The sequence below is a fragment of the Mobula birostris genome, chromosome 28 (genome assembly GCF_030028105.1).
Source record: "Mobula birostris isolate sMobBir1 chromosome 28, sMobBir1.hap1, whole genome shotgun sequence".
Taxonomy (NCBI): domain Eukaryota; kingdom Metazoa; phylum Chordata; class Chondrichthyes; order Myliobatiformes; family Myliobatidae; genus Mobula; species Mobula birostris.
Genome location: NC_092397.1, coordinates 1,145,771 through 1,170,818, shown reverse-complemented (window position 1 = coordinate 1,170,818; position 25,048 = coordinate 1,145,771). Strand labels below are relative to the sequence as shown.

The window sequence follows — 25,048 nt, the reverse complement described above, 5'->3', positions numbered from 1 at the left end:
CACTTAAACCCATTGTTCCCGTGGTGTTTATCAGTGTGTTCCTGTCTGTTCCTTCTGGCTCGGACATTTACCTTCCTCTCCCTCCCCCCACTTTCTGACCGGGTGCTTCATTTCCTAGCCCTCTGCCAAACTCGTTTTAATTCTCCCAAACAGCAGCAGTGAACCTCCTGGCCAGGATTTGAATTGAATTGACTATATTACTTACATCCTCCATATACATGAGAAGTAAATATCTTTACATTACATCCCTGTCTAAATGTGCAATTATAGTAATTTATAATAAACAGTATGTACAACAGGATTGTCAATATAACATAGAGATAGGGTCGTGTCAGCATGAATTAATCCGTCTGATGTCCTGGTGGAAGAAGCTGTCCCGGAGCCTGTTGGTCCTGGCTTTTATGCTGCGGTACCATTTCCCGGATGGTAGCAGCTGGAATAGATTGTGGTTTGGGTGACACGGGTCCCCAATGATCCTTCGGGCCCTTTTTACACACCTGTCATTGTAAATGTCCTGAATAGTGGGAAGTTCACATCTACAGATGCGCTGGGCTGTCTGCACCACTCTCTGCAGAATCCTGCGATTGAGGGAAGTACAGTTCCCATACCAGGCAGTGACACAGCCAGTCAGGATGCTCTCAACTGTGCCCCTGTGGAAAGTCCTTAGGATTTGGGGCCCACACCAAACTTCCTCAACCGTCTGAGGTGAAAGAGGCACTGTTGTGTCTTTTTCACCACACAGCTGGTACGTACAGACCACGTGAGAGCCTCAGTGATGTTTATGCTGAGGAACTTAAAGCTGTTCACCCTCTCAGCCCCAGATCCATTGATGTTAACAGGGGTTAGCCTGTCTCCATTCCTCCTGTCGTCCACAACCAGCTCCTTTGTTTTTGATATTGGTTTCCCTCCAGCTTTGGTGCAACCTGTCCCTCTTGTACAGGTTGCCCCCACCCCAGGAAACATTCCATTGGCCCAGCAACCTGAAACCCAGACCCTCAGCCACTCATCCATCTGTACAATTACCCTATTGACTAGCACTTGGTACTGGGAGTAATCCAGAGATTAGTACCTTGAATGATAGGAGGCATAGATCAAGTGAACAGCCAGAGACTTACTCTGGAAAAATGGCTCATACTAGGGGGATAATTTTAAGGTGATTGGAGGAAAGTTTGGGGTGGGGGGGGTGATGTCAGAGGTAGGTTTTTTACACACAGAGTGTTGGGTGTGTGGAATATCAAGCCGGGGTGGTGGTAGAGGCAGATACATTAGGGACATTTAAGAAACTCATAGATAGGCTCATGGACGACAGAAAAATAGAGGTTTATGTGGGAGGAAAGGGTTAGATTGATCTTGGGGTGGGTTTAAAGGTCAGCACGCCATGATGGCCTGAAAGGCCTGTACTGTTTTATGCTAATCCCCTCCGGTAATTTCTGTTCCGAAACAAATTGCACCCATAGAGTCCACAGCGTGGAAACAGGCTGTTCAGCCCATCTGCTCCATGCTGACCACAATTCCTATCTATGTCAGTCCTCCTTGCTCTTGTGTGACCTGTATCCTCTGAACGTTTCCTATCCGTGGACCTGTCCATATCCCTCTAAACCTTTCCTTTGTTTTAAATTTTATTTTTATTGAAGGAATGACACAATACGTAATGCATTACATTTTCCTCCATTGTGCTTTTGTATCTTACCCCTAAACAAAACCCCCCTCACCTGCCCTCCCCGAACATACCATGGAAGCTAATATATTTACAATACAAGTACGGACATTTCACATCCATACCCCCACATTCCTTCAAGACAAAGGCCCACACACATCCACAACACGTCAGATGATCCAGAATACACTCACATTGCAATGCATCAACCACCCTATGAGGTAAACCATATGTATGTTAAAAGGGGGCGAATCCCCAAGTACAATCAAATGCCCTCAACTGGTAGGAATTCCTTAAGCCTTCCAAAATATGACAAGAAAGGTCCCCATTTTGAATAAAACTTTTTCATAGACCCCCCTCAGAGTAAATTTAATCTTTTCTAGTTTCAGAAAAAGCATTACGTCCTCTAACCAAGCAGCAGCAGATGGGGGAGTGGCAGATTTCCGGACCAGCAAAGTTCTCCTACGGGCCAAAACTGATGTAAATGCAAAGCTATCTGACTGGCTTGCATTTAAACCCAAAACATCATCTGCCACACCAAATACAGCTATAAGCGGGCAAGGTCTCAGTGTCACTCCCAAAACCTCACTGATAATTTTAAAAACCAGTGCCCAATAGTCATCAAGCTGAGGGCATGACCAAAATGCATGTACTAAACCAGCCGGAGAGAAGGAACACCTGTCTCAGCCAGCGTCTGTCCCAGGGTATATGTCCGCAAGTCTGGCTTTACTTAAATGTACCCTGTGTAAAACTTTAAATTGTATGAGCCCCAGTCTAGCACGTGGTGACGAGGAATGAACCCTATTCAATGTTTTTGCCCAATATTCCTCAGCCAGATCCATACCGAGGTCACCCTCCCACCTACTCTTAGTTTTGTTTAGATCTCGAACTCCCAAAGACATCAGCTGAGAGTATAGTATAGAGATCAGCCCTTTATCATTAAAGTTAAGAGTGAGTTTTCCCCACGCTATAGCAGGTGGTAGATCAGGAAAAGAGGGAAATTTTTCCTTGACAAAGTGACAAGGCTGCAGATATTTCAAAAAATGATTATGCGGAAGGCCATACTTACCGCGCAGGTCATCAAAACTATCAAATATCTTATCAGTGTACAAATCCTTAATGCGCATGAGACCATTCAAACCCCATTGTCTAAAAACTGAATCGAGTGTAGAGTGGGGAGATAGATGATTTCTATGAATGGGACCCAAAACTGAAGCTGATATGAACTTATAGTGGCAGCGAAATTGATTAAAAATTTTGAGGGTGGAGAGCACGACCAGGTTAGATGTGAATTGAGAGGATTTCAATGGTAAGGAAGAATACACCAAAGCTGAGAGAGACGAGGAGTGGCAAGACCGTGTCTCAAGCAGGCACCAGATTATATCTGGCCAGTGGAGCCAAAATAATACCTTCGATGCCCAGTAATAATGAATACAGCTGGGAAGGCCCACTCCACCTACGTCACGACCTCTTTGGAGAGTGCGCTCATTAACCCTTGGGACCTTATTTTCCCAAATAAAGGAGGCTATAGCTTGGTCGACTGGCTTGAAAAATGACTTGGATAAGAAAACTGGCAAGCACTGGAACAAATAAAGAAATCTAGGAAGTATAGTCATTTTCACTGATTGAATTCTCCCAGCTATGGTAAGGGGTAAACTGCGCCATCTCTCAAAATCAGCCTTCATTTGGCTAACCTGAGGCCTGTAGTTAGCTTCAAACAGTGATGTAAAAGAGCAAGTAATATGTATTCCTAGGTATACAAAACCATCTTGAGATAAAGGAAAGGGCAAAGATTACTGTCGGATCTGTAGGGCCAAGTTATTAATGGGAAAGCATTTGCTTTTTTGAAAGTTCAGTTTATAGCCAGAGAAGGCTCCAAATTGACCTAATAATGACACAATAGCAGGACTACTACCTATAGGGTCGCTAACGTAAAGTAAGAGGTCATCAGCATATAGGGAGACACGGTGTTCCATGTCCCCTCACCTAACACCTTGAAATAATGTAGTTGACTTAAGTGCAATAGAGAGAGGCTCAATTGCAATTGCAAAAAGAAGAGGGGACAATGGGCAGCCTTAGCGAGTGCCACGTGTTAGTGGGAAATAGTCAGATCGAAAATAATTTGTCTGTATACATGCTAAAGGTGAGTGATATAATAGCTTAACCGAAGCTACAAATATTCTGCCAAATCCAAATTTCTCCAAAACACTAAACAAGTAGACCCATTCCACTCTATCAAACGCCTTCTCCGCATCCAAGGAGATAACAACCTCTGGACTTGGAGGATCACTGGGTGAATAAACCACATCTGCCAGTCGACGGATATTAAAAAAAGAACGGCGATTTTTAATAAAACCTGTTTGATCATCTGAAATTATCTTGGGAAGGGGACGTTCTAAACGGCACACAAGCACTTTAGCCAAAATTTTCACATCCACATTCAAAAGTGAGATGGGGCGATATGATCCACATTGAGTCGGGTCCTTGTCCTTTTTAAGAAGAAGCGAAATAGATGCCTGTGAAAGAGTAGGGGATAAGGAACTGTTCTCCAAAGATTCCTGAAACACTTCTAGAAGGACCAGTATGAGCTTATCCTTAAATTTCTTATAAAATTCTATCAGATAACCATCAGGGCCTGGGGTCTTAGCACTCTGCATAGCCATAATGGCATTATTAATCTCTTCCTGCCCAAGAGCCCGATCTAAATTCTCCACCTCCTCTGGTTCAAGAGTTGGTATTTCCAAATTATCTCAAAAACGTTCCATATTTGTTATATCTGAGGGGAACTCTGAGGCATACAGAGAGGAATAAAAAGCTACAAAGATGTGATTAATCTCTTTTGGATTGCTTGTCAAGTTTTGGTGCGTGTCTCTTATCTGGAGAATAAATCGTGATGCAGCTTGACGTTTCAACTGACGAGCCATAAGCCGGCTCGCCTTGTCACCATATTCATAATAGGGGCCACGTGTCGTAAGAATTAATTGTTCTGATAGGTTTGTAGATAGAAGATGAAACTTCGCTTGCAAATCAGTCCAGCTTTTATATAATTCCGCAGTGGGTGCCTCAGAATATTGCCTATCCAGGTCCAAAATAGATTGCAATAACACTTGCATTTCCTTCCTACGCTCTGTATTGGCATGTGAAGTATAAGATATTATTTGACCCCTCAAGTAAGCCTTTGAAGTTTCCCAAAGTAAAGAGTACGATACCGACTCAGTTTTGTTAGTCTCGAAGAACGTGTCAATGTTAGCCAATATATAACTACAAAATTTCTCATTGGAAAGCAAAAGGGGGTTAAGTCTCCACAGAGGCCATTCTCTAACATTTAAAGGAAAACATAGGTCCAGTTTCACGGGCGAGTGATCAGATATAACTATAGCAGTGTATTCAATTTGTCTAATCATAGGTATCAAGGAGTTATCTATAAAGAAATAGTCTAGCCTGTAATAGGAGTGGTGAACATGAGAGAAGAAAGAGAATTGCCTAACTGATGGATTCAAAAATCTCCAAGGATCCATATAACCATTTTGTTGCATAAACATCGAGAAGGCCTTTGCCATACCAGAAAATGTTCCCCTAGGGCAAGACCTATCAAGCAGTGGGTCAATAGCACAGTTCAAATCTCCGGAAAAGATTGGCTGGTGTGTATTCAGGTTAGGTATTAATGACTAAACCTTATTTGCAAAGTGGAGGTTGTCCCAATTAGGGGCATAAACATTTACCAAAATGACAGGTATCTGAAAAAGAGATCCAGAAACTATAATAAAGCGACCATTAGGGTCACTGATTACATCAGATGGTGTGAACTGCATTCTTTTGGTGATTAATATTGCCACCCCCCTGGACCTACTATTAAATCTGGAATGAAAAACCTGACTAATCCATGCTTTACGAAGTCTATTATGGTCCTCCACTCTTAAATGTGTCTCTTGTAGAAATAGTATATCTGCTTTTAATTGCTTCAGGTGAGAGAAAACTTTAGCTCTTTTAACCGGACCATTGAGCCCCTTTACATTCCAAGAAATAAACCTCACAGGGTGGCCTCCATCAGCAGCACTCATGTTAACCATATCAAAAGACACACGGGGCCTGCAATCCAAAACAGTGCGAGGGCACAAGCTGCACACAATAACGCACAATGGAAAGAAAGTCTGATCAATCTGTAACACACAAAAGAATAAGCTGCCATGGTGATCCCCCAAAACACTCCCCCCACCCCTTTACACAAACAAAAAACCCCCAATTAACCCCCAAAACCTAGATCTACCGCCCCAACTGAGGATGATCGCAGTCATTACCAAACAAGAAACTTCCAAAGCGTTCTCCATACAACCAAAACTTTCAATTTAATCTAGGGTGGCTCCCCTCCTTAAAATTTGTACTCATTCATTCTACCTTTAGGCTAAAGATTACACAGGCCAAGCAAAACATTAAAAACAAGAAACTAGGAAACTCAATGCCAGAGATGCAAATCCCAAATATTTACATTCTGCTGGTTGAAAGTTCTTGTTAATCAGATTCCGCAACATAACAGTTCGACCCAATCGTGTTCCACAAATTAAACTGGAAAAAAATGAACAAAGAAGTGGGTTGTGAAAATTAACAGTTTGCCTCAGCGGGGGGCCCCTTCAATGCTGCATGAATAACCTAAAAAAAAGTCATTGCTCTTCTCGTTCTTCTTCTCCCCAGTGCGAATGGTAAAACTCTTTGGCTGCCGTGCATGGAAATAATGCTTTTTACCTTCATGGGTGACCCGGAGCCGGGCAGGATACAACAGGCTGAACCTGACCCCTTAGGGATTCCACCTCCTTCAACGCTGCTCGTTTCCTCCCCAGCTCCGCACTAAAACCCTCATTTAAAAAACACCCAATGCCTGCAGAAACACAGCTCCCGCTTTTGTCTGCTGATGATGCGTTGCTTATCTTGAAAGAAGTGAAAGAGAACCAGGAACGTTCTTGGTCTCATTTGCTTGGCTCCGAAGGGATGCCGGGTGGTTTAGGCCTGACTCGGTGAGCACGAGAGGCCTTGGGAAGAAATTTGTCCCCAGCACTTCGTCAAAAAACTCGGTCATAAATTTAACAGGGTCCGAACCTTCCAAATTTTCAGGAATGCCGACCCCTCTCAAATTGGATCTCTGCGACCGATTTTCGAGGTCGTCTAGTTTCCCCCTCAGAAATGCGCTTTTGCGCTGCAATGGCGGCCTCGGCGCACACCAGTCGGTCACGGTAATCATTCAGGCCGTCTCCAACCTCACCAATGCGTTCATAATAACACATAATAACACATAAGTTGTTCCATGGTAGCATTCACTGGTGGCAACGCATCTTCAAGTTCACTTTTTAGGGCAGAATGCCCCGCTTGCGTCCTGTCGGTAACAAGTACTAAACAAACTCTCTCCAGGTCATCGGGTAGCGCAGGCCCAGCACCGTGCCACGGCGCCATAACCCCAACATCAGCTTTCCTGCTCGAGGCTTCGCTGTCTTTTTCCCCAGTGTTACTTCGGAGCTGTATTTTATTTACCATTTCAGTGTCCAGCAACATCCCGGGTTGTTCATGATGTTAAATATTTTAATTATCTTGAGCGTACGGCAAAGATAAACAGGTAGATTATCAATAAAAATTGGGAGCCACACTAACATGGACCTACTCACTCCATGCTCAACCATACCTTTCCTATCCATGTACCTATCCATATCCCTCTAAACCTTTCCTATCCATGTACCTATCCGTGTCCCTGTCCATATCCCTCTAAACCTTTCCTATCCATGTACCTGTCCATATCCCTCTAAACCTTTCCTGTCCGTGTACCTGTCTGTATCCCTCTAAACCTTTCCTATCCGTGTACCTGTCCATATCCCTCTAAACCTTTCCTATCCGTGTACCTGTCCATATCCCTCTAAACCTTTCCTATCCATGTACCTATCCGTGTCCCTGTCCATATCCCTCTAAACCTTTCCTATCCATGTACCTATCCATGTCCCTGTCCATATCCCTCTAAACCTTTCCTATCCATGTACCTGTCCATATCCCTCTAAACCTTTCCTGTCCGTGTACCTGTCTGTATCCCTCTAAACCTTTCCTATCCGTGTACCTGTCCATATCCCTCTAAACCTTTCCTATCCGTGTACCTGTCCATATCCCTCTAAACCTTTCCTATCCATGTACCTGTCCATATTCCTCTAAACCTTTCCTGTCCGTGTACCTGTCCGTATCCCTCTAAACCTTTCCTATGCATGTACCTGTCCGTATCCCTCTAAACCTTTCCTATCCATGTACCTGTCCGTATCCCTCTAAACCTTTCCTATCCGTGTACCTGTCCATATCCGTCTAAACCTTTCCTATCCGTGTCCCTGTCCATATCCCTCTAAACCTTTCCTATCCATGTACCTATCTGTGTCCCTGTCCATATCCCTCTAAACCTTTCCTATCCATGTACCTATCCATGTCCCTGTCCATATCCCTCTAAACCTTTCCTATCCATGTACCTATCCGTGTCCCTGTCCATATCCCTCTAAACCTTTCCTATCCATGTACCTGTCCATATCCCTCTAAACCTTTCCTATCCATGTACCTGTCCATATCCCTCTAAACCTTTCCTGTCCGTGTACCTGTCTGTATCCCTCTAAACCTTTCCTATCCGTGTACCTGTCCATATCCCTCTGAACCTTTCCTGTCCGTGTACCTGTCCATATCCCTCTAAACCTTTCCTATCCGTGTACCTGTCCGTATCCTCTAAACCTTTCCTATCCGTGTACCTGTCTGTATCCCTCTAAACCTCTCCTATCTGTGTACCTGTCCATATCCCTCCAAACCTTTCCTATCCGTGTACCTGTCCATGTCCCTCTAAACCTTTCCTATCCGTGTTCCTGTCCGTATCCCTCTAAACCTTTCCTATCCGTGTACCTGTCCATATCCTTCTGAACGTTTCCTATCCATGTACCTGTCCATATCCGTCTAAACCTTTCCTATCCGTGTACCTGTCCGTATCCCTCTGAACGTTTCCTATCCGTGTACCTGTCCATATCCGTCTAAACCTTTCCTATCCGTGTACCTGTCCGTATCCGTCTAAACCTTTCCTATCCGTGTACCTGTCCATATCCGTCTAAAGCTTTCCTGTCCATATCCCTCTAAACCTTTCCTGTCCGTGTACGTATCCCAGTGTCTTTTAAACGTTGTCAATGTATCTGCCTCAACCACTTCCTCTGGCAGCTCATTCCATATACGGACCACCCTCTGGGTGAAGAAGTTTGTCCCTCAGGTTCCTATTAGATCTCTCATCTGAAACCTGTGCCCTCTGGATTTTTATGCCCCACCCCTGGGGAAAAGTGTCTCACCATCTACGCTCTCTCTGCCCCTTCATAATGTTATCAACCTCTATAGGGTCACCCCTCGTCTCAGTGAGAACAAACGCAGCCCGACTGATCTCCCCTTATGGCTGGAAATCTCCTGGCCGCCTGCGGTGTGGGGACCAGCTCTGCCCATCCAGCTCTAAGAGCAGCCTGACCAATGTTTCATACATGTCTTATTTATTGTGATTCAGTGCAGAACAGGCCCAAATTAATCCTAGCCTAATCATCAGGCAATTTATAAAGACCAATTAACCTACTGACCGGTTGGACTGTGGGAGGAAACCCACGCAGACCCAGGGGAAAAGCACAGCGCCCTTACTGGCAGCGGGAGTTGAATGCAAGCTGCACAGCGTTGAGCTAACCACTTCTACACTGTTACATCGAAGCTCAGCACACCATAAACACAAGCGACTCTGAAATCCAAAGTAACATGCACAAAATGCTGGAGGAACTCAGCAGGCCAGGCAGCATCTATGGAGGGGGGAATAAACAGACGACATTTTGGGACAGGGCCCTCTAGCAGGACAGAAAATGGGGAAGAAGCCAGATTAGGAAGGGGTGGGCAGGGAAGGATATTTCCCAAGTAAACATATGAGTTTCTGCAGATGCTGGAAATCCAGAGAAACACACACAAAATGCTGGAGGAACTCAGCAGGTCAGGCAGATTCTATGGAGGGGGAATAAACAGCTTTCTCCCTTCTTACACGCAGCACCTTACACATTGAGTTGAATCATTCCAAGGGAGAGTATATTCTTCCCTCATCTATGGTGGGGATGAAGCAAAGAGAGGTGGTTAGTGTGGAGGTAGCTCACGGCCTAACGTGGTTGTTTCGTGAACAGGTACCTACATTACGTGTTCGACCTGGGCAACGGGCCGTCCCTGATGAAGGGCAACTCTGACAAGCCCGTGAACGATAACCTGTGGCACAACGTGATGGTCTCCCGAGACTCCAACAACGTCCACACCCTGAAGATCGACTCGCGGACCGTCACCCAGCATTCCAATGGAGCCCGCAACCTCGATCTGAAAGGTAGGAAGGGGCTGGAGAGGGGTGCTACGTCTGGTCGGGTATCTGACGGTGAAGGATGGGTGGATTGCGGGGGAAAGGGGCCAGGGAGCATGGGGACTCGATGTTTGCTCATACTGAGGTGATTAAGTTGAGATTTGGCCCAATACACAAAGTCAATTAGATTGTGCTCGTGCATTGATATTGGTTTCGTTCCTTACTGTGAAAAGCTTTGCATGCACACTGTTCACACAGATCAGATCATCACACGGTGCACTGAGGTAGAACAAGGGAAAACAATAACAGAATGCAGAATAGAGTGTCACAGTTACAGAGAAAGTGCAGTGCAGGTAAACGACAAGGTGCAAGATCATAACGATTGTAGAGTCAAGACTCCATCTGATTATTCAGAGTCTGAGAACAGTGAGACAGGAGACATGCTGGTAGTATTATATAACGCACTTTTGAAGTTATCCATTCACTTACCCGCCGCCCTCTGTAAGGAGTTTGTACGTTCTCCCCGTGACCGCGTGGGTTTCCTCCGGGTGTTACGGTTTCCTCCCACAGACCGAAGATGTACTGGTTGGCACGCGTGGTTAGGCTGGGGTTAAATCGAGGGTTGCCGAGCGTTGCCGCTCGTTGGGCTGGCAGGTCTTGTTCTGCACTCTATCTGGGTAAATAAATCAATCAGTGAATTTAATGATACAGTGCAGAACATGACTTTCCAGTCCAATGAGCGGCTTCGCCCGGCAACCCCGGATTTAATCCACCGCGGGACAATTTACACTTACCAATTAACCTCCAAACTGCTCCGCCTTTGGACGGTGGGAGGAAGCCCGCGCCGTCACGGGGAGACCGTACAGACGGCGGCGGGAATTGACCCCGGGACGTCTGTGCTGTAACGCATTGTGCTAACCAATGCCCTACTGTGCTGAGAAAAGTTTGAGGTGTTGGATTTTGAGACGGCAGATCAAGGTGGAGACTTCCGCAATGCACAGCGCACTTCGGGAGGAAACTGGAGCTCCCAGGGTAAACCTACAGACACACACACACGTGTGGGAAGAGCACACTAACTCCTTACAGAGGGCGCTGGATTTGAGCTTCGAACTCCGATACCCCGAGCTAACTGTAGCTCCCCCAGTGTTCAAAAGTCTGATCACAATGGGATAGGGGACTTGTGGGTCACGTCGTGCGACGCACTCTTGAGGTCGTCCTGGTTAACGTCGCCGGACACGACAAAGAGGGCCTCGGGGCTGTTGACCAGTGTATGTTTGAGCGCAGGCTTCACACCCGCCTGGAGTGGGATGTAGATTGGCGTCGGGGTGGCTGAAGTGAACTCCCGTCGCAGGTGGCGTGGCTGACACGTCGTCGTTAGATTTTCCAAACTGGGTGACCAGGAGCTCGCCAAAACATTGCCTCTGAGCCTGCAAGGGTCCGAGAGTCTGGAGCAGCAGTGGAGTGGGGAGGCAGGGAGAGAGGGAGTGGGTGAGGGAACGAGGAGGAAGAGGGGGTGACACGGAACAGATGAAGAAAGATAGACTGACTTTTCCATGGCCTCCTGTGACTCTCTGAGTCACACCCCTGGGTGCCCAGGCAGTGAGGTAACCCTGGAATCAAAGCAGCCAGTTGTGAACAGCAAGATCCCACCGACGGCTTTGCGGCAGTGACCTCCCCAGCCGCGTTGATCTGTGGTGTGAATGATCGGTGTCCGCGGGGGACTGTGGAGATTCACCGCCCTCCTCCTCGCTGTCACGGACCACCGGTCCCTCAGAGTCTGAGGCCTGGGCAAGTGAGTCAGGTACGGCTCCTCCCTGCCCCAGCGACCCAGGCACCATCCTGACAACCGGCGCTGTCGGCGTGGAGTTTGCATGCACTCCCTGCGACCGAGCGGGATCCCCCCCCACCCCCCAGATGCTTCGGTTTTCTCACAGTCACAACGACGCGCGGGGCCTGTGGGTGAATTGGATGCTGTGAATTTCACCCCCTCCCCCCCCCCCCAGTGTGCGGCTGAGGGGATAGAACCCAGGGAGAGCGTGGGCAAGACAGGGTCACAGGAAATCCAGGGGCCATCTGGAAGCAGGAGGCCTGGTGGAGTTTAAGAAACATACAGACAGACTCGCGGATATGAACAGAATGGAGGGATACGGGTGAAACTCACCAGGAGATTTAGTATAAATCAGCATCAAATTACGATTTGGAGCCGAATGAGCCATTTATACTTTATACTTTACTGTTGCCAAACAATTATTACTAGAACGTACAATCATAACAGCGATATTTGATTCAGCGCTTCACACTCCCTGGAGTTCAAATCGATGGTAAATATAATAAAAAATTAAATTATAAATCATAAATAGAAAATAGAAAAATGGAAAGTAAGGTAGTGCAAAAAAACCGAGAGGCAGGTCCGGATATTTGGAGGGTACGGCCCAGATCCGGGTCAGGATCCGTTCAGCAGTCTTACCACAGTTGGAAAGAAGCTGTTCCCAAATCTGGCCGTACGAGTCTTCAAGCTCCTGAGCCTTCTCCCGGAGGGAAGAGGGATGAAAAGTGTGTTGGCTGGGTGGGTCATGTCCTTGATTATCCTGGCAGCACTGCTCTGACAGCGTGCAGTGTAAAGTGAGTCCACGGACGGAAGATTGGTTTGTGTGATGTGCTGCGCTGTGTTCACGATCTTCTGCAGCTTCTTCCGGTCTTGGACAGGACAACTTCCATACCAGGTTGTGATGCACCCTAGAAGAATGCTTTCTACGGTGCATCTATAAAAATTAGTGAGGGTTTTAGGGGACAGGCCAAATTTCTTTAGTTTTCTCAGGAAGTAAAGGCGCTGGTGGGCCTTCCTGACAGTGGACTCTGCTTGGTTGGACCAAGTCAGGCCATTTGTCCCATCGAGTATGCCTCCACCATTTCATCATGGCAGATCCAATTGCCCTCTCAGCCCCAGTCTCCTGAATTCTCCCCGTACTCCTTTTCTTTCCCTGACCAATTGAAAATCTATCAATGTCAATGTCAGCGCCGTTGTTCCTACATGCTTCAAGGCCGCCATCATCGTCCCCGTGCCAAAGAAGTCTTCAGTGTTCTGCCTCGATGACTACATCCATCATCATGAAGTGTTTCGAGAGGCTCCTCACGAGGCTCGTCAAGACCCTGCTGCCCCCTCATTGGACGCCCTGCAGTTCGCGTACCGTCCCAACCGTTCAACAGACGACGCCATTGCCTTCACCCTCCACCTGGCCTTAACCCACCTGGACAAAAAAAGACACGTACGTTCGAATTCTGTTCATAGACTTCAGTTCAACATTCAATGCAATCATTCCTCAGAAACTGATTGGAAAGCTGAGCCTACTGGGCCTGAACACCTCCCTCTGCAACTGGATCCTAGACTTCCTGACTGAGAGACCTCAGTCAGTCCGGATTGGAAGCAGCATCTCCAACACCATCACACTGAGCACGGGGGCTCCCCGGGGCTGTGTGCTCAGTCCACTGCTGTTCACTCTGCTGACCCATGACTGTGCTGCAACACACAGCTCGAACCACATCATCAAGTTCGCCGATGACACGACCGTGGTGGGTCTCATCAGCAAGAACGATGAGTCAGCATACAGAGAGGAGGTGCAGCGGCTAACAGACTGGTGCAGAGCCAACAACCTGTCTCTGAATGTGAACAAAACAAAAGAGATGATTGTTGACTTCAGGAGGACATGGAGCGACCACTCTCCGCTGAACATCGACGACTCCTCCGTAGAGATCGTTAAGAGCACCAAATTTCTTGGTGTTCACCTGGCGGAGAATCTCACCTGGTCCCTCAACACCAGCTCCATAGCAAAGAAAGCCCAGCAGCATCTCTACTTTCTGCGAAGGCTGAGAAAAGTCTATCTCCCACCCCCCCCATCCTCACCACATTCTACAGAGGTTGTATTGAGAGCATCCTGAGCAGCTGCATCACCGCCTGGTTCAGAAATTGCACCGTCTCAGATCGCAAGACCCTGCAGCGGATAGTGAGGTCAGCTGAGAAGATCATCGGGGTCTCTCTTCCCACCATTACAGACATTTACACCACACACTGCACCCGCAAAGCTAACAGCATTATGAAGGACCCCACACACCCCTCATACAAACTCTTCTCCCTCCTGCCATCTGGCAAAAGCTACCGAAGCATTCACGACCAGACTATGTAACAGTTTCTCCCCCCAAGCCATCAAACTCCCCAAAACCCAGAGCCTGGACTGACACCAGCCTACTGCCCTCTACTGTGCCTATTGTCTTGTTTATTGTTTATTGTAATGCCTGCACTGTTTTGTGCACTTTATGCAGTCCTGGGTAGGTCTGTAGTCTAGTGTAGTTTTGAGTTGTTTTACGTAGTTCAGTGTAGTTTTTGTATTGTTTCATGTAGCATCATGGTCCGGAAAAACATTGTCTCGTCTTTACTGTGTACTGTACCAGCAATTATGGTCGAAATGACAATAAAAAGTGACTTGACTTGACTTGACTTAAATATACATAAAAACCTGGCCTCCATAGCTGCCCATGGCAAAGAATTACACAGATTCCCCACTCTCTGGCTAAAGAAATTCCTTCTCATCTCCATTATGAAAGGATACCCCTCCATTCTGAGGCTGTGCCCTCTGGTCTTAGACTCTCCCCCCAAAGGAAACATGCTCTTCACATCCACTCTATCGAGGCCTTTCAACATTTGATAAGTTTCAATGAGGTCACCCCTCGTCCTTCTGAACACGCGTGAGTACAGGCCCAGAACTATCAGGCGCTCTTCATATGAGAGGGTCTTCAATCCTGCAATCAGTTTTGTGAACCTCCTTTGAATCCTCTCCATTTTCTAAGATAGGGGCCCAAAACTGCTCACAATACTCCAAGTGAGGCCTCACCAGTGCCTTATAAAGGCTCAACGTTACATCCTTGCTTTTATATTCTAGCCCTCTTGAAATGAATGCTAACATTGCATTTGCCTTCCTCACCAGAGACTCAACCTTTAGGCAATCCTGCACAAGGGATCCCAAATCCCTTTGCACCTCAGTTTTTGTATTTTCTCTTTATTTAGGAAATAGTCAACCCTTTCATTTCTTTCTTCTTCGAAAGCGCATGCCCACACACTTCCTGACACTGTATTCCATCTGCCACTTCTGTATCCATCTCCGAATCTGTCCAAGCCCCTCTACTGCCTCACGCCTTTATCACTTTATATTTGTAGCCCCCCTGGCCACCCTCAGGGTCGCTCGGCTCGCTGTCGTCTAGGGAAACAGCCTCGGCCCCGCCAAACTGGGTAATTCGTTTGTGTGGATGCTGTGTGAGGTACCCCACCCCGCCCAAATAACAGACAATACACCAGATGCAATTAAATGATTTACAGTTTATAGATATTACTGGAACTATATAATTAAAAGAGAATAAAATATAAAAGGAAAATAAAAGGCGCCACACTTATCAAAGTTCAATCTCTTCGTGCACAAAAAACTGTTGGAGCTCAAGGACCTTCTTCTTCACCCTGCGACCCCCTCGGACCACCTCGACCGGCCGCCTGGGACCAACAACGGTGGTCGATCAGACGCTCCACACGAGTCCGTCTCCGTCTCCTCGCCGAACGTCCCTCTCGGGGTCCGACCCCGTTAGCGGACTCACAGCACCTGGTCCATCCTCTGTCTCGCTCTCCCGCCTTCTGCCCCAAAACCCCGCGCATACAGTATCTTCAAATACACCAAAACCATAACAACTATCCCGATTGGTTAATAACACCCTCTTATCACCCTCTAAACCACAGTAAGCTGCTAGCGCAAACTTTCTCAGCGTTAAAGCACAACAAAGCCGCATTCCCCAGATTAACATAACAAAAACGCCATTTTAATTAGCCTTCGCAGTAACATAAAAATCGAAACACCCTTACATATTTATATTTAGACCTGCTCTATCTGTCACACATACAGTGAAATATGTCTTTTTCATCAAAGACCTACACAGTCCGAGGATGTGCTGGGGACGGCCCACAAGTGCGGCGCCAATCTAGTTTGTCCACAACTCACCAACCTTGGCTGGTACATCTCTGAACTGTGGGAAAAAATCTACGCAGTCACGGGGAAAATGTAGAAGTTCCTCTGTTAGGGCCAACATGGACTTGATGGGAAACCCTAACCCTCTCGGACTTTTTCCCACCTGGGGTTAAATGGTCAGAAGGAAGTGGCTGCAGTACTGCAGCCCAACACCAGGGGGCAGTGTTGGCCAGCTAATCCCAGCCTGGTGTCCCTAAGGGGAAAATCTTCAAGGATAGAATTTACCTGCGTGTGGAATGGAGGGCGCCGGTTAGTGTGGGTTTGTGGTGATAACGCAGGCAATTTGTGATTGCAGGTTAGCGTAACACTACTGAGCTAGAAAATAGGCATCTGTTAGCCTTGTGAGACCATGGATTTGCGCCTTGGAAGGTTTCCAGGGTGCAGGCTTGGGCAAGGTTGTATGGAAGACCAGCAGTTTCCCATGCTGCAAGTCTCCCCTCTCCATGCCACCGATGTTGTCCAAGGGAAGGGCACTAGGACCCATACAGCTTGGCACCGGTGTCATGTGTGGTTAAGTGCTTTGCTCAAGGACACAACACGCTGCCTCAGCTGAGGCTCGAACTAGCGACCTTCAGATCACTAGACTGACGCCTTAACCACTTGGCCACGCACCAACACCACTTGGCGACAGCTGTGTAGGGACGGGGCGTGTAGTCTGGAGATGGAAAGAGCAACCAGAAGACAGCAGAAGAGAGCCGGGAGAAATGCAGCCATGGTTGACACGACTACCACCACCACATATACTTGTCCCACCTGCAATAGAGCTTGTGGGTCCTGGGTACATGGTCTCCCTGTGCACTGTACAACAGTCTGAATGAGCTCAGATAAAACTCCTGAGAGCAGGGACTGACTGAGTCCCGCTTCTGCTCTGCGGACAATGAAACAACAGGTGTGTGGAACCAGTTACAACACACACGAAACGCTGAAGGAGCTCGGAAGGTCAGATCGCATCTATGGAGGGAAATGGACAGTCAATGTTTCCGAAGGGTCTCGATCTGAAATGGCGGCTGTTCATTCGTCTGCACGGATGCTGCCTGACCTACTTAGTCCCCCCGGCGTTTTGTGTGTGTTATTCCTGATTTTCAGCTGTCGTGTCTCAAGTTTCAAGTTATTAAAAGTTTACAGGCATTCAGGTGATTATATTAAAAAAAGCACAAAGAAATCCAAGGTATAGGAAAAACAATAAAAGCAGATTGGAGCCTCATCCCACACAGGAGAGCAGCTCTGTTCTGATCCCATACCCTGAGCTGACGCAAGTGGCTTGATGAGGCACTCCCTGGGTTTTGGTCTGCCTCTGGGGAGGGGCTTGAGCCCAGACGCAAACTCCCCTGGAAGGTGAGATACTTGTTGGAATGGAAGTAGGGAATTCTCTTGCAGAGCAGTTGCCGTACCAAGCTGGGACACATGTGGGTAGAAGGCTTTCTGTGGTGCATTGATAACCATTGGTGAGGGTCATTGGGGACCTTCTCAAGTTCCTTATCCTCCTGAGGAAGCCGAGGTGTTGGTGAGACTTCCGTCACTGCAACATCAATGTGGCTGGACCAAGGCAGCTCATTGCTGATGCGTATGTTCAGGAAGTCAAGCTCTCAACCGAATGCAGTTCAGAAACCGCAGCAAAAGGGCCAAGGTTTTTCTCTGCGAATGGATTGCCACTGTCACAGTAAAGAGTTATTATTGTTTTAACGAGGTGTGTGATTCAGGCTTGAGAGATTCAGTCAACAACAGGATTTAATCTCCATTGACCTGACAGTGTTATGTAAGTGTTTTCAGATGACAGAGCAGCTTGTCAAGCTGTCAGCTCCTATGGACGTTCCCAGTCTCACGTACCAGGGAGACCTGGCCGTTCCAACACTCACACCGAGGGTTTCTGGGCACCCCTGGGTTGCTGGTCCAAGGCGCCTGTTTATTCTTGGGCAGACAACTGGGCTCAGATTACAATAGAGTCACAGAGATATAAAGGATGGAAATCGGCCATTCAGCCCATCTGCTGCATGCTGACCAATATTCCCATCTTAGCCAGTCTCATCTGCCAGTGTTTGACATATCCCTTATCCCTCTGAACCTTTTTGACTCAGGTACCTGACACGAGACCTCATGTGCTTGTACTCCTCCCAACTCACCCACCTTCCCCCTCACCTGGTCTCACCCATCGCCTCCCAGTGTCTCACTTCATCCCCCCTCTCCCCCACCCACCCACCTTCCCCCTCACCTGGTCTCACCTATCACCTCCCAGTGTCTCACTTCATCCCCCCTCTCCCCCACCCACCCATCTTCCCCCTCACTTGGTCTCACCTATCACCTCCCAGTGTCTCACTTCATCCCCCCTCTCCCCCACCCACCTTCCCCCTCACCTGGTCTCACCCATCACCTCCCAGTGTCTCAATTCATTCCCCCCTCTCCCCCATCCACCCACCTTCCCCCTCACCTGGTCTCATCTATCACCTCCCAGTGTCTCACTTCATCCCCCCTCTCCCCCACCCACCCACATTCCCCCTCACCTGGTCTCACCCATCACCTCCCAGTGTCTCACTTCATCCCCCCTCTCCCCCACCTACCCACCTTCCCCCTCACCTGGTCTCACCTATCACCTCCCAGTGTCTCACTTCATCCCCCCTTTCCCCCACCCACCCACCTTCCCCTCATCTGGTCTCACCTATCACCTGCCAGTGTCTTACTTCATCCCCCCCTCTCCCCCACCCACCCACCTTCCCCCTTACCTGGTCTCACCCATCACCTCACAGTGTCTCACTTCATCCCCCCTCTCCCCCACCTACCCACCTTCCCCCTCATCTGGTCTCACCTATCACCTCCCAGTGTCTCACTTCATCCCCCCTCTCCCCCACCCACCTTCCCCCTCACCTGGTCTCACCTATCACCTGCCAGTGTCTTACTCATCCCCCCTCTCGCCCACCCACCCACCTTCCCCCTCACCTGGTCTCACCTATCACCGCCCAGTGTCTCACTTCATCCCCCCTCTCCCCCACCTACCCACCTTCCCCCTCACCTGGTCTCACCTATCACCTCCCAGTGTCTCACTTCATCCCCCCTCTCCCCCACCCACCCACCTTCCCCCTCACCTGGTCTCACCTGTCACCTGCCAGTGTCTTACTCATCCCCCCTCTCCCCCACCCACCCACCTTCCCCCTCACCTGGTCTCACCTGTCACCTGCCAGCTTGTCCTCTTCACCCCTCCACCGCCACCTTCTTATTCTGGCTTCTTCCCCCTTTCTTTCCAGTCCTGATGAAGGGTCTCGGCCCAAAACTTCAACTGTTTATTCCCCTCCATAGATGCTGCCTGACCTGCTGAGTTCCTCCAGCTCCAGAGAATGACATCCCAGCCTGTCCAATCTCTCCCTGTAACTAAGTCCCTTGGGTCCCAGTGACGACCTCGTAGATCTCCTCTGCTCTCTCTCCAGCTCAATTACATCTTTCCTATAGCAGGGTGACCAAAACTGAGCACAGTATTCAAGGTGTGACCTCACCAACTTCCTGAATATCCAAGTACACAACATCAACTGATTCTCCTTTGTCTATTCTGCTTGTTATTTCTTCAAGGAATTCCAACAGATTTGTAGGTAAGATTTTCCCTTGAGGAAACCATGCTGACCACAGCCTATTTTATCATGAGCCTCCAAGTACCCTGAGACCACATCCTTAATAATCAACTCCAACCTCTTCCCAACCAATGATGTCAGACCAACTGGCCTATAGTTTCCTTTCTTCTGCTTCTCTCTTTCTTGAAGAGTGGTGCAGTGACATTTGCAACTTTCCAGTCTTCTGGAAACCTAGTGATCTTGAAAGATCATTACTCATGCCTCTGTGATCTCTTCAGGCACCTCTTTCAGAGCCCTGGGCTGCACACCATCTGGTCCAGGTGACATATCTACCTGTATGTCAGTGAGACCCGAGGTAGATTAGGAGACCACTTCACCAAGCACCGAAGCCAGAACAAGCAGGATTTCCCAGTGGCCAGCCATTAGAATTCCACTTCCCATTCACATTTCGATATGTCCATCCAAACCTCCTTCACTGGAATGACGAGGCCACAATTAGGTTGGAGACACAACACTTGATATTCCATTTGGGTAGCCTCCAAGCTGATGGCAATGAACACTGATTTCTCAAACTTCTGGTAATGCCCCCTGTTATGTACCCCGTAACTGGGTTGCCAAACCAGCAGAAATGGATCACTCAGTTGGAGTCTGGATTACTAGAACTAAGAAAGTTTTATTAAAGAAACAAACAACACAGTACTCTAATCAAAAGGATAATAAATGCAACAGTTCAGCAATGATAAACACACATGTACACAGAATTAGGATAATAGGATCAATCAAGCTCTATCGTTGTCTAGGGGTAAATGCCAGTTTCAAAGTGACGCAAAGTTCAGTTCAATTTAGTTCAGTTCAGTTCGCAGTGATCGCTGCCGTGGGAGATGGACAGTGGGGGGGGGGGAGGAGAGAGCAAAACGAATGAATATTCAAACGGCTTCCACACACAGACCTTCACAGTCAGCTTTCGGGCGAATCCTTTGTGATGTCTTCTGAGGTCACCGACTGTGACCCCTCCATTTCCAGATTTGATCGTTTCTCTGCGGTGAACCTGGCACCCAGGCAAGGGCGGACACACACACCAGGTTCCTGCCGATCGTGCCTTTCCACGCTGTGCGTCTATGGCCCGGTCCCACAACTGGCCTTCCAAAACTTCCCACCAACTTGTGGGAGACGCACCGCTTCCAGGGTCTCCTTACCTCGGGTGTCGTGTGTGTCCTGCCTTAGCGAACCTGTCCCTTTTTATCCCCCTGCTGGGGTATCGCCTGTCCATCACTTCAAACAGTTCAGGGTTCAAAGGGGGAGCCGATCTTGACAGCTCTCCTTCCATTAAACTCTCCCGTCCCTTCATTAACATCTCCAAATGCTGCTTCATTGTTTTCCTTATCTCTCTCTCTCCTGAAGACAGGTGGCAGACCAACTGCTGATCCCACTGGTGCCAGCACAGGACAGCTACATCTTAATCTATGTGTATTCTTGTCACACTTCCCCCCTTTAAGGATTTTTACCTGGGGTAAAAATTACAGACATGAATACATTATTTGATACACACAAATATACATCTTTATCAGCTATTTGGCTAATACAGCGAGTTTGAAGTTGTCAACACCTGACAGACAGTCAGCCATCACATTTCCTGTTCCTTTTATATGTTATTAACAATCCCTTAGACCAGGCTCCAACTTAGCAAACTTCATAGTGGCCAAAAACACTGATGAATTGCGATCAATGTAACCTCTCATTTGGTTTCGTCCCGGACCCTAATAACAAGGGTCGTCCCATCCCGGCTTAGTTTTCTTCCGCAAGGGCTTAGTAGGAGGGGGAGGGGTAGTAACCGCAGAGTTATTGCAAAACTTCCTACAGTACCCCACCCACCATCTCCAAGAGCCTTCTGAGGGCCCTCTTGTCTGTCGGGGTTGGGATGTCAGAGATAGCCCACACCTTAGCTTGCATTGCTGCCAGCTGCCCCTGTGTCACCACAATTCCCAGATAAGTGACCTTCGTGTGGCCGAACTCATTTTTTTCAAGGTTCACTATCAAGCTGGCTTCAGACAGCCGTATTACATCGCCAATACACACCTCTGTGTTCGTCAGCCCTTTCGTCACTGAATTACTCATTTTATAGGAATGTTGCTCACTAGGCTAACCTAGCGTAACAAACACCACCCAGCGTCCCAGTTCTTTGCATCGCCTCGGGACAATCCAACACACGGGTGCGAGTCGTTTAATTACTTCTCCTAAAGAGTCGCTTTGTTCGGGGATTAAGGGAGAGACTTTATCAGCAGAGCTGGCCAAAACAATAGCCTTCTCCCATCTGATCGATCCCATACTCATCTTTTCAAAATGTTTTTTTTCGCTTATCAGGGGGACCCTAGCTTCATTGATTTCTGCGCTAACACCGACTAGGTTTGTTAGCATATCAAAAGCCTGTGACTGTCTCAGTTCGCGTCGGCCATAATCAATAACATCCTTCCTCCGGTGCAGCCGGTAAACCTCTTTCATGATTCCCCCAACTGTTTTCTCCAGCACCGCAAAATGTCCACCAGGGGGTACCTTGTGGGCCAGGTTAAAAATCTCATTCCCATAACTCTTTTGCACCACCCGCCATTCCTCATCTGCGGGTACGGTACTTGGTCTCCCTTTCTTCCTTAGCACTTCCTCCTCCACACAATAGCCTACTGGTTCCCTTTTTAATTCTGCGTCAGAAAGAGCTGTCTCCGCCAAATCCATCAGCCCCTCGTCTCGCTCCTGCACCTGCACAAATTCTTTCCTGGCTAATGCTTAGTCTGTCTCAGCTCCCTCACTACCTCTTGTTTCACTACACTCCTTCTTTTCACTTTCTACCCCCTTCTCGTACAAGGCTGGCAGAAATGTCTCAGCTAAATTTACTTCGACAGTCCCGGGATAAACCTGTGAGTCCATGGGCGGGGCTTGACTGCTGGCAGGCTGACCTGTCAATCTCTCGGCTGGGAACACGATTCCCCTGCCAAGGTCATTACCGAGCAAGACTTCCACGCCTTTCATTGGTAATTCGGACCTCACCCCGATCGTGACTAGTCCGGAGACCGGGTTGCTTTGTAAGTGTATCTGGTGCAAAGGGACGGCCTCTGTCCCTTCCCCAATATCTTTGACCTTGACTTCCCCAGTCTGGGTCTCTAAGCTAAACTCTAACACACTCTTCAGTATCAGTGACTGACACGCTCCCGTGTCTCTTCAGATCCGCACTGGAACTGGTTTTAACCCCTCCCTCACTGACACCAATCCAGCCGAGATAAACCTCTCGCGCCCTTCCTGAACTTTGGCAGACCTGTCCTGTCCTAGCGGTTCGTTTACCAGCTCGATACAGCCAGTCAAAATCGCCGTTTTTCCTTTCCCCGTCTCCTTCTTTGGGGCAAAGCACCTGGACACAAAGTGTCCGACTTTCCCGCAATTATAACAGACGACCCCAGGGGACTTCCTACCAGACTGCTCCCGGTCTACCATATCCTTCTCACTAGTCTCCGGCTTACTTTCTGACTTTTCTGGCGGACTCTCCCCGCCGTCCTGACTACCCTTCTGGTAGCCTTTACTCGGGGCAAACTTCATTTTATGCGTCAACGCATACTCATCCGCTAACTTAGCAGTTGCGGCTAATGTGGCTGCCTCTTTCTCATCTAGGTAGGGTCTCATACGCTCAGGGACACAACCTTTAAACTGCTCAATCAGGATCAGCTGCAGCAGTCTGTCATAATCCCCCTCTACCCCCTTCGAGGCGCACCAACGCTCACAATATGTCTGCATCTCACGGGCAAACTCTAAATACGTGCGGTCCCACTGCTTCCTCGCATTCCGGAACCTCTGCCGGTATGCCTCCGGGACCAACTCATAAATCCTGAGGATGGCCTCTTTCACCACCTCATACCTCTGGGCATCTTCTGCGGACAAAGCTGAGTAAGCTTGTTGGGCTTTCCCTTTCAGTACACGCTGAAGTAAAATAGCCCAGTTATCCCTCGGCCAGTCCTGACTTGTAGCAACTTTTTCGAAATGGAGTAAGTACCGATCCATGTCGTATCGTCAAATGGGGGAACCAGCCTAACCTCCTGGGTCGCCCGGAACCCTCCACCTTGGTTCGGCACGGGCCCCTGCTCTGCCATTATCCTTAACTTCTCCAGCTCGAATTCCCTTTCCTCTGTTTCTCCTCTCGCTCCACTGTCTCTCTCCCTCTCTCTCTCCTGCCTTTCTAACTCTTTCTCTTTCTCTTGCCTCTCTAACTCTCTCTCTTGCCTTTCTAACTCTCTCTCCTTCTCTTCTCGCTCCAACTGTCTGTCCCTCTCTTTCTCTTCTCGTTCCAACTGCCGTACCTGGAACTCGTGCTCGAGTCTCAGTTTTTCAAGCTGTACCTGTACCACGTCTCCAGCAGGTTTTTCAATAGACACCACCTCCAGCTCCCCTTGGGAAACACCACCTTTAGATACATAGTGCTCTACGATAGCTCTGTGTATCTCCTCTCTCCTCATTGTCGACTTCCCCTTAGCAAGATTCAACCGTTTGGCCACAGCTACCAATTCCGATTTCCTGGCATCCTCTAATGCCTCCAAGGTCGGCGACTTTATAATTTCCCTAGTCTCCATTTCTGCTGTTTGTCTTTTCTTTCTTTCGGGAATTTTGACCCAATCAATTTACTCCGTCCCAAATTTAGCGTTCAAAATCGCGGATGAGAACCCCACTTATGTTACGTACCCCGTAACTGGGTTGCCAAACCAGCAGAAATGGATCACTCAGTTGGAGTCTGGATTACTAGAACTAAGAAAGTTTTATTAAAGAAACAAGCAACACAGTACTCTAATCAAAAGGATAATAAATACAACACTTCAGCAAAACACACATGTACACAGAACTAGGATAATAGGATCAATCAAGCTCTATCGTTGTCTAGGGGTAAATGACCAGTTTCAAAGTGACGCAAAGTTCAGTTCAATTTAGTTCAGTTCAGTTCGCAGTGATCGCTGCCGTGGGAGATGGACAGTGGGGGGGAGGAGAGAGAGAGCAAAACGAATGAATATTCAAAACGGCTTCCACACACAGACCTTCGATATTCTTCGCAGTCAGCTTTTGGGCGAATCCTTTGTGATGTCATCTGAGGTCACCGACCGTGACCCCTCCGTTTCCAGATACGATCGTTTCCCTGCGGTGAACCTGGCACCCAGGCAAGGATGGACACACACCAGGTTCCCGCTGATCGTACCTTTCCACCCTGTGCGTCTATGGCCCGGTCCCGCAACCGGCCTTCCAAAACCTCCCACCGACTTGTGGGAGACGCACCACTTCCAGGGTCTCGTTACCTCGGGTGTCGTGTGTGTTCTGCCTTAGCGAGCCTGTCCCTTTTTATCCCCCTGCTGGGGTATCGCCTGTCCATCACTTCAAACAGTTCAGGCTTCAAAGGGGG

At 48.3% G+C, this 25,048-nt stretch overlaps 1 protein-coding gene across 1 annotated transcript in view; it reads left to right on the top strand.

Moving 5' to 3' along the window:
• The window catches only part of LOC140188906 (neurexin-2-like), a 698,418-nt gene extending 687,503 nt beyond the window's left edge, over nt 1-10,915 (top strand). Inside the window, exons 14-16 of the mRNA XM_072245561.1 lie at nt 6,764-6,882; nt 9,847-10,037; nt 10,722-10,915. Coding sequence (XP_072101662.1) covers nt 6,764-6,882; nt 9,847-10,037; nt 10,722-10,915 — 504 coding nt within the window. The remainder of the gene's footprint in view (nt 1-6,763; nt 6,883-9,846; nt 10,038-10,721) is intronic.
• The last annotated feature ends 14,133 nt before the right edge of the window (nt 10,916-25,048 follow it).